The 18,356-nt window shown below is 39.2% G+C and overlaps 1 protein-coding gene across 2 annotated transcripts in view; it reads right to left on the reverse strand.

Annotated features, from left to right (window-relative positions):
* Positions 1 to 13,789: 13,789 nt before the first annotated feature.
* Positions 13,790 to 18,356, reverse strand: part of LOC149119996 (uncharacterized) — a 38,863-nt gene continuing 34,296 nt past the window's right edge. For both annotated transcript variants that reach the window (XM_089323204.1, XM_089323203.1), the window contains one exon: positions 13,790 to 18,059. In XM_089323204.1, the coding sequence (XP_089179330.1) occupies positions 15,718 to 18,059 (2,342 nt within the window). In that variant the 3' untranslated portion in view covers positions 13,790 to 15,717. The remainder of the gene's footprint in view (positions 18,060 to 18,356) is intronic.

An 18,356-nucleotide genomic window follows, 5' to 3' on the forward strand; every position in this document is an offset into this window, starting at 1 on the left:
AGAACTGGGCCAATCCAAAGCCAGGAGCTTCATTCCGAGTCTCCCACCTGGGTGCAGGGGCCCAAGGACTTGGGCCATCTTCCACTGCTTTCCCAGGCCAAAGGAGAGAGCTGGATGAGAAGTGCAGCAGCAGGGACTCAAACTGGAACCCACATGGGATTATGGCACTGTAGGCAGAGGCTTAGGCCACTACACCACAGTGCCAGGTCCCAGACTTTATCTTGAAACTTAACTTTACTCTGACTGAAGTTATCCCATCTCACAGATATTCATCTGCATGTTCAGGCTGTTGAAACAAGATGTCGTGTAAAATGCTAATGGACCACGTGATTTGTGAGCTCATTTCCTTTAGCAATAAAATTTTTGTATGATATGCTATGCCCACTTAGATTGTCCCTAAAGACCACCAAGGGGCCTATACCATTGTGAAACACATGAGTTTTATTGCAGGTCTGGGCTTGGGTGATCAACTATCACTGATGCCATGGGTCTGGTTGAAAGCCCCAACTTCAGTGAAGGGGGTTTTTATAGGGTTTTCAGAGACAATCTATACATTCTAGCACCATTCAGCAAATCATCTCATTCCACGGGAAATTCAAAGAACATCTCATAAAATTGATTAGTGCATCCAGCAGCATGAATGGACCTAGTAAAGGTGGTGGGATGGCTTTTGGGGTTGATGCCTTTTAAAATGATTGGCTGAAGTATAGGGTCTGAGCCACTAGGGTGTACGTGCCAAACTGCAGGGTCTCAGGATATTATCAATTACCTTAAGTGCCTGAAAAGACACCTGAAACTTTAGGTATCTCCCTGCTATCTGATGATTGGCTGTTTCTAGGCGGGGTTTATTGCAAGGGGAGTCCTTTCAGTTGGATAATGTTTGCATTATGGATTAGTCCAGATGTATTCTTCCTCTTTGTCATTTGAAAAGTGTGTAGAATTACATTGGTTTTTCCACTTTTTCTCCAGTTTTGTTTACTTCTTCATCCTGTCACAATGAAATTGATTATGAAAACAGGCTGGTGTTCAGTCATCGGGACAGACAAGTGCTTTTGGATGCTTGGCTCAGGGGCAGTGGTGTGGCTTCTTTATGTTGACACTATCCTTGCTGACAGAGGCCATGCCATGCACTGAGCAGTGCTGTGGGGCCTGCTTCACCATGTCTGAGATTAATTCTAGGCAGCCAAGGCATGAGCCAAGTTTTGCATGGGCTAAGGCCTCACAGCCAGCATGATTCATGTAGTAACCAGTCCTGAAGTGAGCAATCCTCTGCCTGCAACAGGAAGTCCACCAGAGGCACACTCACTGTCCTCTGTGAGACATGGGGAACTCCTGGCCACACTGCCATGGGTCCTTGCCCCTTGTAGAGACTCCAGCTCCAGGCTCCACCTCTGTCCCTGTGGGACTGTCCTTGTTCTCTGCAGTGATGCTGGCAACCCAGTTTCCTGTAACAGAGAATGGGGAGCCATGCCGGGGTCATGCTGAGGTCAAGATGGTCAAAGTCAGAGGGGCCTCTGGGTCCATACAGAAGGTGCTGCAGATCCTCAGGCTAAGTTTTACTGATTTTCAAGTGCAAATGATCTATGGCCTGACCAGAGTCACTCCATTTTGTCCCTGATTGTCCTCTATTTTTTTCTAACCAGTCCCACAACTGCTAGCTACTCAAAAACTAATCTTCTGAGAGGTTTTTTTGTAAGTTTATTTACATTAAGTACTGGGAAACTTGTTAATATCCCCAAGATAAGCATAATGTTGCTTGCTCTAGCTCCTGTAACAAATGCTTGGCTTTGTAATTAACTTCAACAAGATATGGTTTTGGCCTTTAGAAGCTTAACTTAGAGCTCCTTCAGGGCAGTGTGATTTGGAGAGCACACGCCCCTGTGCAGCCACAGGCTTTTAGAAATAAAAGACTCCATAATTTGGCCCTGAGACTTCAGCACTTATTAATATTTCTGAAATTAATAATCTGTGTGGGTTCTTGCCATGAATTCAGAGACAAATTCTGAATACTGGCTCAAATAGACCAGATGATAAGCTGAGTTTTTAAGCTTTTATTCAGTGAGAGAAACACATAGGAGAGTGAGGGCTCTATCTAAAGGAGAAAGGAAAGTCTGGAAATTAAGTAGGGGCCATACCAAGCAGGGAGCAGGCCAAGAGCTGTGGACTTGTCTTGTGAGGCCCACACCATCGGGGAGAGTGAGGCAATGGTGTTCTTCCACTGGAAGCACCGGGGACAGGCTTCAGTGAACATGTCCACATTTATTAATGACCATGTACCTTTTCAAAGGGCAGGCAGAAGGGGCATAACTAATTCAGGGCAACCCTAACTCTATAGGATAGAACCAACACTGGCACCAATATGCATCTCCAATTAGCTTGAAGGTCTCATAGTTAGGGTAGCTTTCCAGGGGGGCCTGGACCACCCCCCGCAACAGTTTACCTAATTAGCAGGTGGGGGTGGGAGAAAATGTGCCTGAGGCTCCCACCTCCCGCCATCAAAAAGGCTAGCCACATGGGCTAGGCAGAAAGTCTCACAGGATCACCCACATCTCCCCCCTTTGTTTTAGGGCAAGTGTGACTCTGCTTAGCGTGGCACAGCAACAAGCCGCAGCCCACAATAAGCTTTAAATTAAATTGAAGAATGCCTAGCATGGGGATTAAGGCAGGGGGAAAAGAAGGGCAAAGGGAAAAAGGCCAGGCCCACCATGTTCCAGGCCTTTATAATTGGCAGGCGGTGCACAGGTATGGGAAAGGAGGGGCATGAGATCACACGGGGGCTGGGGACAGTGTGATGAGGGTGTAGCCTTCCAGCTCTTGTCTAATGATATATGACTGCCTGCATCATCCCCCCTTCAGAGACTCCATTCCCTTAATCCTAGGGATGTTGAAGGGTGTAGAATCATCACATCCTCTATAGCTGCTTCCTATTTATGAGGGATGTAGTGCAGGCCCTGCCTGTCCTCAGTCTGGAAGTCTATATCTCATCTAATAAATTCTCTTTGTGAACTGGAGCAATCTTGGTCACCACCAATGTCTGTGTCCCCTGTATGGTCAGTGACTCCCAGAAGTTGTTGAGTTCTGGAACATATAAGTTTGTTAATTAGTATGAGCAAAACTGGAACATGACCAATTGTAAATGGAGTGCCCCTTTAAGATGAAAAGACCACATCCTACAGACTCCCAGATAGTGGGTGGTGATACATTATAAACCCATTTAGCTCGAGTATAGAGAATTATATTAGAAGAACATATTAGGAGTTTTTTTTAACTTTTATTTAATGAATATAAATTTCCAAAGTACAGCTTATGGATTACAATGGCTTCCCCCCCATAATGTCCCTCCCACCCACAACCCTCCCCTTTCCCACTCCCTCTCCCCTTACATTCACATCAAGATTCATTTTTTATTCTCTTTATATACAGAAGATCAGTTTAGCATACATTAAGTAAAGATTTCAACAGTTTGCTCCCACACAGAAACATAAAGTGAAAAATACTGTTTGAGTACTAGTTATAGCATTAAATCACAATGTACAGCATACTAAGGACAAAGATCCTACATGAGAAGTAAGTGCACAGTGACTCCTGTTATTGACTTAACAAATTGACACTCTTGTTTTTGGCCTCAGTAATCACCCTAGGCTCTTGTCATGAGCTGCCAAGGCTATGGAAGCCCCCTGAGTTCACCAACTCTGATCATATTTAGACAAGACCATGGTCAAAGTGGAAGTTCTCCCCTCCCTTCAGAGAAAGGTACCTCCTTCTTTGATGACCCATTCTTTCCACTGGGATCTCACTCGCAGAGATCTTTCATTTAGGTTTTTTTTTTTTCCCAGAGTGTCTTGGCTTTCCATGCCTGAAATACTCTCATGGGCTTTTCAGCCAGATCCGCATGCCTTAAGGGCTGATTCTGAGGCCAGAGTGCTGTTTAGGACATCTGCCATTCTATGGGTCTGCTGTGTATCTCACTTCCCATGTTGGATCATTCTCTCCCTTTTTGATTCTATCAGCTAGTATTTGCAGACACTATTCTTGTTTATATGATCCCTTTGGTTCTTAGTCCTATCATTATGATCAACTGTGAACAGAAATTGATCACTGGGACTAGTGACATGGCATTGGTACATGCCACCTCGATGGGATTGAATTGGAATCCCCTGGTATGTTTCTAACTCTACCATTTGAGGTAAGTCAGCTTGAGCATGTCCCGAATTGCACATCTCTTCCCTCTCTTATTCCCACTCTTATATTTAACAGCGATCACTTTTCAGTTAAGTTCCAGCACTTAAGAAGAATTGTGTATTGATTACAGTATTCAACCAAAAGTATTAAGTAGAACAAACAAAAAAATACTAAGAGGGATAACATATTAAGTTGCTCATCAACAGTCAGGGTAAGGGCTGATCAAGTCACCGTTTCTCATAGTGTTCATTTCACTTTAACAGGTTTCCTTTTTGGTGCTCAGTTAGTTGTCACCAATCAGGGAGAACATATGGTATTTGTCCCTTTGGGATTGGCTTATTTCACTCAGCATAATGTTTTCCAAATTCCTAACAGGGATCACTTTTCAGTTAAAATTTAAACACCTAAGAATAATTGTGTGTTAATCACATTAGGAGTTTTATTGTTAATAACAGAGAGAATCACAGAGGCAGGTACACCATGCCTACCTTCTGGAGCAGCACTCTTGATGTGAGGAAAGCAAAGGCTTTACTTTTCTTTTTGCTTAAGATCTCTGGCTTACAGGAATAATCAGGCATGTCTTTTGAGTACACCTGTGAGGACTTGAGAGGTAGACATTTAATCCTAATTTTACTGAGGTAGTCATGTTCAGTAGCACCTGGTAAGGTCCCTTCCATTTAAGCTGTAGCCCATCTGAAAAGGATCTTTCTATGAATGGCTTGTTCAGGGAAAGGTGCTGAAGTTGGTTTGTAGAGGGTCAGCTTTCAGAGACTGGGTCCAGGGTTTGGCATTTCAGGCTGCTATCCACACAGGCTGCAGAGTAATCTCTGGAAAGCACAAGCAAAATGTTTGCCCATCATTATGAGGGGATCAGGCCCCTTCCATTGTTGGGTGGTTGGGTCCCTCCATCAAACCAGAGGCAATTGGGTTGCACCTGTGAAAGGTCTCCAGTGTCTCACTGCTGGTGGCTCTCCAGGGGGTGAGACCTGTAAGAACTTTACGGTGAAAGAAGCAAAGTTAATACACTCATAGTGGGGGTACCGTACTCTCCCCTCTGTTTTTTAAGCATAGTCTTAAGGTCCTGCATGTGAAATTAGTGCACAGTGACTCCTATGGTTAATTTAACAATTCACACTCTTTTGTGTGCTGTCAGTGATCACCCAAGGCTCTTGACATGAGCTGTCTAGGCTATGGAAGCCTTCTGAATCCACAAACTCCATCAATATTTAGAGAAGGCTGTAAGCAAAGTGACAGTTCTCCCTTTGAAGAGAGTACATCCTTCTTTGATGACCACTTATTTCCACAGGAGTCTCACCCAGGGAGACTCTCCATGTAGGCACACCTTTTTGCACAAGTGTCCTGACTTTCCATGCCTGAAATGCTCTTGTGGGCTTTTTAGCCAGACCAGAATGCCTTTAGGGATGACTCTGAGGTCATTGAGTGTTACTAAGAGCAATTGCCATTCTATGAGTCTGCTATATGGACTGCTTCCCATGTTCAAGCATTTACTACTCTAATTCTATTAATTCTATTGATGTGATCACTTTAACAATTAGTGCCTCCTATATGACCAATCTAAAACTTAATGGAATCAAATACAGTCACTTTTAGACTTAATCATATGTATATATATATATATATATATATATATATGTTAAAACTTAAAATGTCACTTTCACCATCTAGCCCAAGGGGATTTGGGATCCCATGGTGAAGTAAATCCAGCTGCGAAATTATGATTTAAGCTCTCATTTTGGCTATGTTGTTACACAGAATATGTTAGTCACTCCTTTCATAAGATCTAAAAATCAAACTACATCTTGAGGAATCCCTCAGGACAGAGTCAGTGTCCCATCTTAAAGAGAATAGAGAAATGTGGGAGCAAGTCAGGCTTGCCAGAATGCCCACTGACAATGTCAAATGGACTCTTAGCAAGTGGTTTTAACCATTAAATAATAGCTTATAAAATATTTACTGTAGGTCCAATGCCTTCTATAAATTTTAAGAATACATGTATTTAAATATATCTTAAATATCTAACATGATGTGGCTTGTTTAAACAGCAAACAGAAACATAAAACATTTTTTAGTTTCTTTCTATTGACAAATTTAAAACATCTGACAAAGAGATTCAGGTCACATGAATCAAATGTATCTTCAATTAATTTTAACTATTAAATTTATGAGCAATCTTTCCTTTATAAACCAATTAAGACAGAGCTCAAAATAAATTTTCCCATGTAGACATACAATATGAACACACACATAACACAACATACAAGGTAGAACAATAAAGAAGTTTTAGTAATAGTTTCCTAAAGTCTTTAGCTTTTTTTTTTATTACCAACCAATTAAAATTACTTTCTGTTCTTGGTCAACTTGATTAACCATACTTTCTTCCCGTAGGAACCTGTAGTGCATTATTCAATTCATCTGTTTACAGAACAATTCAAAACCACTGAATTCAATAGAAGTGGCTGGGAAAAAATCCATCAGAACCTCTAGGAGGGCAGCTAAACACAGAACCAACAATGTTTTAGTTTAGAGCAGCAAATCTGATATACAAAACTGTGGATGAGAAAAGACTTTAAATAGCTATGTTTAACATGATAAACTCATTAACCAATAAGAGGCATTTGCTTACTTTACACAGTATTTTCAAAAGTACCTGTAGGATTTTACAAAACATTTAATTCTTTTAGGCCTCTGGGCCTTTCTCATTAAGGTAACCATCATGTCTAGTAACACAAGATCATTAGACTTTTTAACTTTCAGACATTTGTATCAGTGGCATTTTATATTATCAAAACTTAAAATTTAGCATGACTTCACATTTTAACAATACCTGTAATATAACCTAAATAGCCTGATTGATTAGCTGGTGTCTCTTCAAGATGAGAGACATATATCCTTTGACATTTCCAGAAACCTAACTGGAAATATCAAAGTCCAAATTATTTGGAACTTTGATTTTTTTGAATGCCTGTGAAAGATGACAAGAAGTCTTAAAATATCTGGTTAAAATAAGATCCTTAACATCATGACAAAGTATAGACCAGATTTGATCAAATCATAACTCCTTTAAAACATTGTTTTAAACAATTAGAACTTAAGAGGCATTAAGAGAACATAATAGATTACTTTAAAATAACAGAAAATCTGTCTCTTTGGTTGTTCAAAAGTCAGAAATAAAACCTTAAATTTAAGACCTGGTGCATTGAATCAAATCCCATAATTTGGAACAGTTTTAAGAGTCAGAACTAGGGAAAAAAGAATAGCACCCACATGGGAGACCAGGAGGAAGCACCTGGCTCCTGGTTTCAGATCAGCACAGCATGCTGGCTGCAGCACGCCAGCCATAGTGGCCATTTGGGGGGTGAACCAATGGAAGGAAGACTTTCTCTGTCTCTCTCTCTCTCTCACTGCCTAACTCTGTCAAAAAAAAAAAAGAAAGAAAGAAATCAACAAATGACAAAACTGATGAGGATGTGGAAAAAAGTTACCCTGGTCCACTGTTGGTGGGAATGTAAACTGGCACAAGCCACTGTGGAAGACCGGAAGACCGTATGGAGATATCTTACAAATCTGATTATAGACCTACCATTTGATCCAGCCATCCCACTCCTTGGAATTTACCCAAACCAAAAGAAATTAGAATATGCAAGAGTTATCTATAACCCCATGTTCATTGCAGCACAATTCACAATAGCTGAGATCTGGGAACAATCCAGATATCAATCAATTGTTGACTCAATAAGAAAATTATGGTATATACACACTATGGCGTACTACTCAGTTATTAAAAAAAAAAAGGAAAGAAAAAGAAACCCTGTCTTTTGCAACAAGATAGAGGAAACTGGAAACCATTATACTTAGTAAAATAAATGAGTCTCCAAAAGACAGATATCATGTTTTCCCTGATCTGAGGTAGCTAATAGAGTACCTAAAATGTAATGTATTGGAGTTAGATACACATTTTGAGATTTGATGATTGTTTAGAGCTCTTGTCTCTTCCATTGAGGAACAGTGATTTTTTTTTTTTTTTTTGCTTCATACTATTTGCTGACTTGTTGAACTCTTACTTAGTGTAGGGTTAACTATACAATCATTAAGTAAACTGAAAACAGATTTTGTAAAAGTTAAGTGGGAATGTGAGAGGTAAGAAGAGAAAGGGTTGGACTGTGTGTGGGAGGGAGGGTATCGGGGGAAGTGTCACTTACATTCATTAGTCTGTATATATGAAATATATCAAACTTATCTTAAATAAAATTTTAAAAGGAAGTAAATATTTAAAATTCAAAAAATTTATACCAATAACAAGGAGAATTTTAAAGGTGTTTATATATAATATATATGTGTGTGTTTAATTTATGACATTACAATATAAATGTACATATATATATAATTTGTAATATAAATATATAGAGAGCAACGTTTTGAAATTTTTATAATGTATTTATCATCAGAAAAGAATAGCTCAGCTTTCTGTAATAATCCAGTTTCTGATCATTACAAGAATGAAGAGTAAGCCACCAAGTTGTAGCTCATAATCTCTGTTTCTCTGTGTCTCCAAGTCTACCAACCTCTAAAATTAAATAAACATACATAATTCTGGGATAGAAATCACATTAAGATCCCACTATTTTCCCGCATAATTTTCAGAAAATATACTAGTATCTAAACACACAGTGGCAAATTTATCTATGTATAAAATATATGTATATTATATATGTTACATATATTCATATATATATATTACATTGAGGAGGAAGAATTATTACCCTTGGCTAAAATGGCCCTGAGACACTGTGTACCTGACAGTTTCCAGGGCAACTTACAGAATGTTGGGGGTGATGATGATCTTACAATAAAAGTGAAATCACCATGGCCACAAAGTCACAGAGCTAGGATTGGCCTAGAATAAAATATTTGTGAAAAAGAGTGACTCCAGTGAATTTAAAATTTTACTTAAATTTTCATTATTAAAGGTTAATTTCAAGTTCCATGAATGTCTGTAAGGCGAAGAATGAAATCTCCTGCTAATGAGTGATGGAACTGGCCTTAAATTGTTCTCATATACTGTGAAAATAAAATTTGTACATCTTCCAGAATTTGATGGCCTTACAATGTTAAAGTAAATCATGGTAGACTGAAGTTCCCTGCACTAGAATTGGCACAAATTAGGTTATTATTTATTGAGGTGGTAATGATAAATGTGAATCAACATGAAAAATAGAGAAATGTATTCAATATATTGACAGTTGTGTGTACAAATGGTAAATTTAGTAGAAGCAGGAATAAGGTTACAAGGAGATGTAACAGATATTAATAAAAATAGCCCTAAATACACATTTAAATACAGAAAATTTGTGCTCTCTTAAATCAAAGAAAGCTTATGCCATTGAATTCAGTAATTTTAAAACCAAGATAAAATTGTCTTGATCCAATGCATGGAAATTTTAAAGAGAATGACAATTTTGATTCTCAAAATATAAGGAAGCTATAAAAAAGTGTCATTGAAAGTGTAAAGGAATGTAATGTTCTAAAATTATTTGATAGGCCATAAAGATGGAGGTTGCTAAGACAACTTGAACATTATTTAGTGCATTCATGATATGAAAATATAAGTGCCCAAGAGAATCATCATTCCTTGGCAGTGCTAAGATTGCTTTCCATGTGGATATTGACATACTCAGATGAAATTAATAAAATGAAAGACAAAATAAAAAATAGAAACCTGATGCACATGGAAATTAAAACTTTGCCTTGCCATTAGTAACAATGTATATTTTAATGTGAGCCATAACTAAAAAATATGTGGATGAATATTTGGTGAAAAAACAGTCCAGAATAAACTGGAAAAATTACAGTATGATACAGACTTGCAGTTTGGAAAATTTCCACAATCAGAAAATAATTTACAGTTCCAGGAGCATCTAGAAACATTAAGAATGTATCCTATGCTGATGACCATGATGGTGCTGGCACTGCAATGTACTCAAATCCTATACACATGACAGTTGCTTGGACAACTTCCAGCATTTAGAGTGAGTTGATGACCACACAATTATAAATCAAACCATGGTACCCATCATTTCCCTGTTAGGAATGTCACAAATTGGGTTATTCATTACACATGCAGGTGATAGTAGTAAATGACAAAATAAATATGCATTCCATGGAAGACATTTAATTTTGATTATATGGTGTATAAATTAGTAATTTGGAAGAAACAGAGTCATAATCATATAGAGATGGGCTAATAATGGGATGGTGGAGTAGGGAGGGAGCTTACTGCTCTAGCCCAGGAGAAGATAGTTTTAAAAAAGTGGAAATAGAGTAGTCTCAGGGAAGAGTTAGGGAAAAAATGACAGAGGAAATTCTACTGACATGAGAGGGACATGGTGGACCCACATGGAGGGCATGGTGCCCACGGCTCATGACTCCAACAGCTGAGAGTCTATGCACTAGAACTGGAAAGTGAGGTGAGACAAGACCACAGTAGCCTGAGCCACCAGCAAAAATGTGGCAGGAACCTAGAGGGAATGAGGCTTATATATCTGAGGGAAAGTGTGCCAGCCAAACTAGAGGAGAGGAAAAAAAGGGACAGTACAGACATGTTTCTCTCTCTCCAATCACCTCACAAAGGCATGCAAGCTGATAGAGCAGGAGCCATTTTGGTCATACATAACATCTGTGCCAGCTTGTGTCTACACCAGGCAAGCAGCCAAGTGGAGACTCCTGATGCTGGTAGGGAAAAATAACAGGAAACTAGGAACTTGTGACTGTGTGAAACTTCTGAAGCAGGACTGTGAAAAAATAAAAAACTGAGGGTGTGTAGGAAGATTTGTGGTGTGACTGGGACTTTGAGCACTCTCAGTGGGAGAGGCCACAAGCTTGGGAGTTCCTGGTTACCTTATGAGAGACATTTCTGGAGAATCTGAATTTATACTGAGGACTACACAGATCCTTTATGTGGTTCTTTGGACAGAGCGGACAAATATTATACCTGCTGTGAGTCTAATTGGAGATCCTCTGAGAGTAATCTGATGTTTCTCTTATGCATTTTAGAATCTTCTCTTTTTGTTTCACTGTGGCAGTTTGATTACAATGTGTCATGGCAAGGTTGTTTTCTGATCATGTCTATTCAAAGTTCTGTTTGCTTCCTGTACTTGGATGTCTCTTTCTTTTTCCAAACCCAGAAAATTTTCTGCTAGTATTTCACTAAAAATGCCTTCTAATCCTTTGTCTCTCACCATGCCTGCAGGAACTCCTAGAACCAGAATGTTGGTCTTATTTTTTTTTTTATAGTATCCTATAGATTCCCAACAGTCTTTTTTAGATTTCTAATCTCCTGTTCTTGTGTTTGGTTTGACTGTATACTTTCCTGTACTCTGTCTACTAAGTCTGGTATTCTCTCTTCTGCCTCACTGATTCTGTTTTTAAGGCTCTCCACTGCATTTTTTATTTGTTGTATTGAATTCTTCATTTCATTTTGATTTCTTTTTAATATCTCAGTTTCATGTTCTGTTGAATTCATTTCATCTTGATTCCTCCTGATAATTTTTATTTCATGGGAGAGATTTTCTTTCATGTCCTTCATGGATTTCAGTAGTTTGTGCCTTTGCTTTTGCTTACTTCTATGAAATCTTATGACCAAATTTTTGAGTTCTATTTCTTGCATTTCTTCTCTCATCATCTTCATGACCTAGTATTGGAATGTCATGTTCTTTTGGGAGCATGATGATGTTTTCCTTATTCTTGCTTCTTGGATTCTTGCATTTGGCATTTGTGGAAATACTCTTTTTTTTTCTGGCGGTTTTTATCATTGTATTATGACTGTAGATAAATGGACTTTCTGCTTTCACTGAATCTCTAGAGGCTTGTAGTGGGTGTGGCCAGAGAGCTCTGTTCAGTTTTCAAGGGTAAAGGGTATGCCTAAGGTGACACACCCAGGTTTGGCATGGTAAATCTTTTTTTAATCAGAAGGGAATTATATTCTGTTCAGCTGAGTTCTTCTCTTCAATGGAAACCAGTGCCTGAGTACTAAATCAAGTGGGTATAATATTCACTATGTCCCAAGGACCACATAAGGATCTGTGCTCTCAATGTGGGACCTCTGTTCTTAGTGAGAATTAACAGTAAATCTAGTCTTCAAACACCTGTTTAGCTGGGAGCCTAGGAAAAAGTGCTCAGGCAAGTAATATTGTGAAAAATTAGTTCTAAGTAATATGAAAGATAACCCAGAGAAAACAGCAGTCCAGCAAATCATTCAACCTCACTGAAACTACCAGCAGCTACATCATTCATTTTCTATTAAATCTATTTATAATAAGATTTAATTTGATGAACACTTGCAAGAAGCTGTGGGGACTTAAACAGGGATGAAGAGCTATTTCTTATGGGTAGTAATGGAGGTGGAATGGATTAGTTGCACAGCTATTATCTAGATGGGAAATAAAAGAGTTACTGAAGCTAGATGCATCATAGCATTTGTAGCCCTGTTATCATGGGATAGCCAAGCAACCTAGGAAAAGTGTTCCTCCTGAGGGTATCCTGAGGCACTAACTGAATGTAAATCAGATTTATATTAATCCAGAAAGGACTTTGTAAATTGGAAGGAATAAAAGTACACATTTTCAATAAAAATGAGGGCCACCTGCAGGAGCAGGGAATAATGCAACAAAAAAAGGTTGTAAAAAATTACAAGTTAAATTAATACAAAAATGTACTACAGGGGCCAGCACTGTGTCACAGCAGGTTAATGTCCTGACCTGAAGTGCTGGCATCCCATATGGGTGCTGGTTTGAGACCCGGCTGCTCCACTTCCAATCTAACTCTCTGCTATGGCCTGAGAAATAGTAGAAGGCCCAAGTGCTTGGGTCCCTGCACCTACATGGGAGATCTGGAGGAAGCTCCTGGTTTTGGATCAGCACAGTTCTGGCCATTGTGGCCAATTGGGGAGTGAACCATTGGATGGAAAATTCTCTCTCTCTGCTTCTGCTCTTTTTATGTAACTCTTTCAAATAAATAAATCTTTTTTAAAAAAAAATACTACATTTATGCTCCTGCTTCTCTATTGCAATGGGTACCACATGGATAGACTTTATTCCATGTTCTTGTCTCATCTCAAGGCAATTAGGAATAGAATGAAAAAGAGTAGAAAAGTGGCATCATGAATGAAAAAGGTATTATGCACTCAGTAATACAGGAAAATTCAGATGAGTGTTGCAACTTATAGGGTTTCAGGTTGTCCCTTTAAAGAATGAGAGTAATGTATGTGGCAACATCTACTTGCATATTCAAATAGACCTTGGGTAGTGGAGTCTAATCCAGATGTGCACACAGATAAGTTGAAATTTCTCATGGGTATATAGGTCACCACACACTCATTCCCTTGTGTTGCACACAACACTTATTATCCAGGGCCGGGGTACCCTATTATGGCTGGAACATGTGTCACTTGATATGCCTATGGTCACATCATTGGTTTCCACTACAATAATGTGGGGAAAGAGTCCTGGGTGGCCAAAAAAGCAGCTATAAAACAAGTAACTTTGTAATTGATGAAGATGGTATTCCAAATAACTGTTGAAATAACTGTTACTCAACTTTTAAATATTTATTAACAAAATTTACACAAGAGAGCACAGTTCAGTTCATATACTTGATTCCACTCAGAATAATGAGAAACCAAAAGTTCCGGTTGCATAAGAGAAAAATTTCTGAAGAGCGGTTAACCACTCTCTGTCACAATTCATTATGAAAACTGCCCAATACTCACTAAGGTGTGATTCCACCAAAGAATTCTTCCAAACAAATTATACTTCAGGGACTTCTCTCTGTAATCTTGCTATGTTCTGTGGAAGTTTGCCTAATAATAAAGGTATTTCCCATTACAATAAGTCATAGGATTTTTTCTTTCTGTGAGTTGTCAGGTAACCATTGAGAGGTGACATATGGTACATGACTTTTCTATACATGTATGTTTTCTCATTTCGGGGTCTCTTCATGTGAATTGATTAATGGCAGAAAAAATTTTTCACATTCATTAAATTGAAATTTTACTGTATGAATTCTCTGGTGTTAGTTGATGTTTCTTTTTTTAAGATTTTTATTTATTTGACAGAGTTACAGACAGTGAGAGAGACAGAGATAAAGGTCTTCCTTCTGTTGGTTCACTCCTCAAATGGCCACAGTGGCCAGAGATGCACTGCTCTGAAGCCAGAAGCCAGGTGCTTCTTCCTAGTCTTCCATGTGGGTGCAGAGGCCCAAGCACTTAGGCTGTCTTCTACTGCTTTCCCAGGCCACAGTAGAGAGCTGGATTGAAGAGGGGCAGCTGGGACTAGAACTCACACCTATATGGGATGCCAGCATAGCAGGTGGAGGTGGAGGATTAATCTATTGCTCCACAGCACCGGCCTGATGTTTAATTTCTGGCTATGGTTTTTTGAGGTCTATTGCACTTGAAGAATATCGCCTTTTTTGAGTTGCATATTTATGCAAGCCTGAATTCTATGAAAATATACTTCCACATTCATTACACTCCTGAGAAACCACTTGTGTGAATTTTCTGATGTATAATGCCATTTCTGACAAATGGCTTTTTGTCACACTAATAATATTTCTGAACTTCTTCATTTTCTTTAAAAATTTATGTTATTTATTTGAAAGACAGAGTTAGAGAGAGACAGAGAAGCAGAAAGAGGTCTTCCATCTGCTAGTTCACTCCGCAGAGGGATGAAATGGCTGGAGCTGCAGCGATCCAAAGCCAGGAGTCAGGAGCTTCTTCTGGATCTCCCACGTGGGTGCAGGGCCATCTTCTACTACTTTCCCAGGCCATAGCAGAGAGCTGGATCAGAAGAGGAGCAACTGGGACTAGAACCAGTGCCCACATGGTATGCCAGCATTTCAGGCCAGGGCTTTAACCTACTGTGCCACAGCGCTGGTCCCAACCTTTCTTCCTTATGGGAGTGCCTATTGTATGGGATGTAATTTCCAGCAAAAGGCTCTGTCACATGGTTATGTTGACTTTGGAAAAAGTCCTTCACATTCATTAAGTTCTCTCCCTTGTTTGATCTACATGTTATGAGGTATTCCTTCTGACAAAAGGCTTTCCCACATTTATTACAAGATTTCCACCATGTAATAAATTCTCTGATGTTATATTGTGTGATTTTAGCAGAGTTTTCCAACATTCATTCCATTCATAAGGTTTCTCCCCCATGTGAATTCTGATGTTTTATGAGGTGTTACTTATGGATAAAGGCTTTTCCATATGCATTATATCCGAAGTGTTTTCCCCCATATGAATTAGATGATGTGCAATGAGGGCTGAATTATGGGAAGTCATTATGTCCAAGAGGTTTCTCTTCCTGTGCATTTTCCGATGCATTCTGAGATGTGACTTATTGCCAAGGGCTTTTCTACAGTCATTGCATTCATAAAGTCTCTCCCTGGCGTGAATTCTGTGGTGTGATATGAGCTATGATTTATAACATATGATTTATAAAGGCTTTTCCACACTTATTAGATTCACAAGGTTTCTGCCCTGTGTGAACTGTTTTGATATGAGTATAACTTATACAAAAAGGCTTTTCCACAGTCATTACATTTATGAGGTTTCTCCCCTGTGTGAATTCGCTGGTGTATGATGAGGTTTGACTTTCGTCCAAAGGTTTTTCCACAGTCATTACATTTATGAGGTTTCTCCCCTGTGTGAATTTGCTGGTGCACGATGAGGTGTGTCTTTTGTCCAAAGGCTTTTCCACATTCATTACAATTATGAGGTTTCTCCCCTGTGTGAATTTGCTGATGTTTCCTGAGGCCTGACTTGTGTCCAAAGGCTTTTCCACAGTCATAACATTTATGAGATTTCTCCCCTGTGTGAATTCTCTGGTGTATGATGAGGTGTGACTTTTGTCCAAAGGCTTTTCCACAGTCATTACATTTATGAGGTTTCTCCCCTGTGTGAATTCGCTGGTGTATGATGAGGTCTGGCTTTCGTCGAAAGGCTTTTCCACAGTCATTACATTTATGAGGTTTCTCCCCTGTGTGAATTCGCTGGTGTATGAGGAGGGATGACTTGTGTCCAAAGGCTTTTCCACAGTCATTACATTTATGAGGTTTCTCCCCTGTGTGAATTCGCTGGTGTATGATCAGGTCTGGCTTTCGTCCAAAGGCTTTTCCACAGTCATTACATTTATGAGGTTTCTCCCCTGTGTGAATTCGCTGGTGTATGATCAGGTCTGGCTTTCGTCGAAAGGCTTTTCCACAGTCATTACATTTATGAGGTTTCTCCCCTGTGTGAATTCGCTGATGTTTCCTGAGGCCTGACATTTGTCCAAAGGCTTTTCCACAGTCATTACATTTATGAGGTTTCTCCCCTGTGTGAATTTGCTGATGTATGAGCAGGGCTGACATTTGTCCAAAGGCTTTTCCACAGTCATTACATTTATGAGGTTTCTCCCCTGTGTGAATTCGCTGGTGTATGATCAGGTCTGGCTTTCGTCCAAAGGCTTTTCCACAGTCATTACATTTATGAGGTTTCTCCCCTGTGTGAATTCGCTGGTGTATGATCAGGTCTGGCTTTCGTCGAAAGGCTTTTCCACAGTCATTACATTTATGAGGTTTCTCCCCTGTGTGAATTTGCTGGTGTCTGATAAGGTCTGAGTTTTGTCCAAAGGCTTTTCCACAGCCATTACATTTATGAGGTTTCTCCCCTGTGTGAATTCGCTGATGTTTCCTGAGGCCTGACTTTTGTCCAAAGGCTTTTCCACAGTCATTACATTTATGAGGTTTCTCCCCTGTGTGAATTCGCTGGTGTATGATGAGGTTTGACTTGTGTCCAAAGGCTTTTCCACAGTCATTACATTTATGAGGTTTCTCCCCTGTGTGAATTCGCTGATGTATGAGGAGGGATGACTTGCGTCCAAAGGCTTTTCCGCATTCATTACATTTATGAGGTTTCTCCCCTGTGTGAATTATCTGGTGTACTATGAGGTCTGACTTCCACAAAAAGCCTTTTCCACATTTAAGGCATTTATAAAGTTTCTCTCTTGTGTGAATTCGCTGATGGTTTATGAGGTATGACTTCTGTGTAAAGGCTTTTCTACAGTCACTACATTCATGAGGTTTCTCCCCTGTGTGAATTTGCTGATGTTTCCTGAGGACTGAATTTTGTCTAAAGGCTTTTCCACAGTCATTACATTCAGAAGGTGAATTAAAACTGAGTGATTTTCCACAAGGTTTACATGTGTAAAGTTTTTCCCTTGTATTTAGTTTCTGGTTTATTGCAAGATGTGACTGGTGAATGACAGGTTCAACATACATAATGTACTTATAAAATTTCTTTCTTGTGTGAGTTTGTTGATGCATATTGAGGCTAGCATTTTCATGGATAGCTTTTTCTATTTGCGTTGCTTTTCCAAAAGTGACAGTTGACTTATTACAGTTTTCTGCCATATGAACCCTCTCAGATTTACAGAACATCTTTCTTGTGAAGACTTTTGCTTGTCCAGTGGGTCCAAATGGCTGCTTCATGATGCGAATATTGTCAAGCTGGCTAAGAGGCTCACAGAACTGGAGAGATTTTCCAGGTATCTTAGTGTTATCAAATTTCTCTCCAGCCTGTAGTTGATCAGGCCCACTGGGGGGATACACAGTGTGACATTTATTGCATTCCTCAGGCTTCAATCCTGAATACATTCCCTTTTTAATAATCAGTGTTGGAACATGGCTTGAATTTAAACTAAGTGTTTTTCTTAATTCAATTCTCTTGAGAGCTGATGTCTTGTTATTTTTCATAAAATCCTGATTCAGATTTTTGTCCTGACTTTTCTGGTTGATCCTAATCAGGTCATCCCTTTTCATGACCACTGAAATGAGAAAAAAGCAATCATGTCACTGAGTCACATGTAACTGTTTCTCCTGGCATACTCAATGTAAAGGGAATGAAGTTACTTGTTATCCAAGTGGCATAAGATGTTCACAAAATCAGTATGAGGTACTTATTTGTGACCATTATATGGTTTTTCTCCTTAATACATTAATATACCATGAGGTTTCCCAATGTTCAAACATGATCCTTTTTACTATGGGAATTTGTCAAGGATGGTAGAATGACATTTGTGCTATGATGTGTGGGATACCTGCATCTCAAAACAGTGTCAGTT

This window comes from Oryctolagus cuniculus, chromosome 21 (genome assembly GCF_051225735.1).
Source record: "Oryctolagus cuniculus isolate XC-2025 breed Fujian yellow rabbit chromosome 21, ASM5122573v1, whole genome shotgun sequence".
NCBI lineage: Eukaryota > Metazoa > Chordata > Mammalia > Lagomorpha > Leporidae > Oryctolagus > Oryctolagus cuniculus.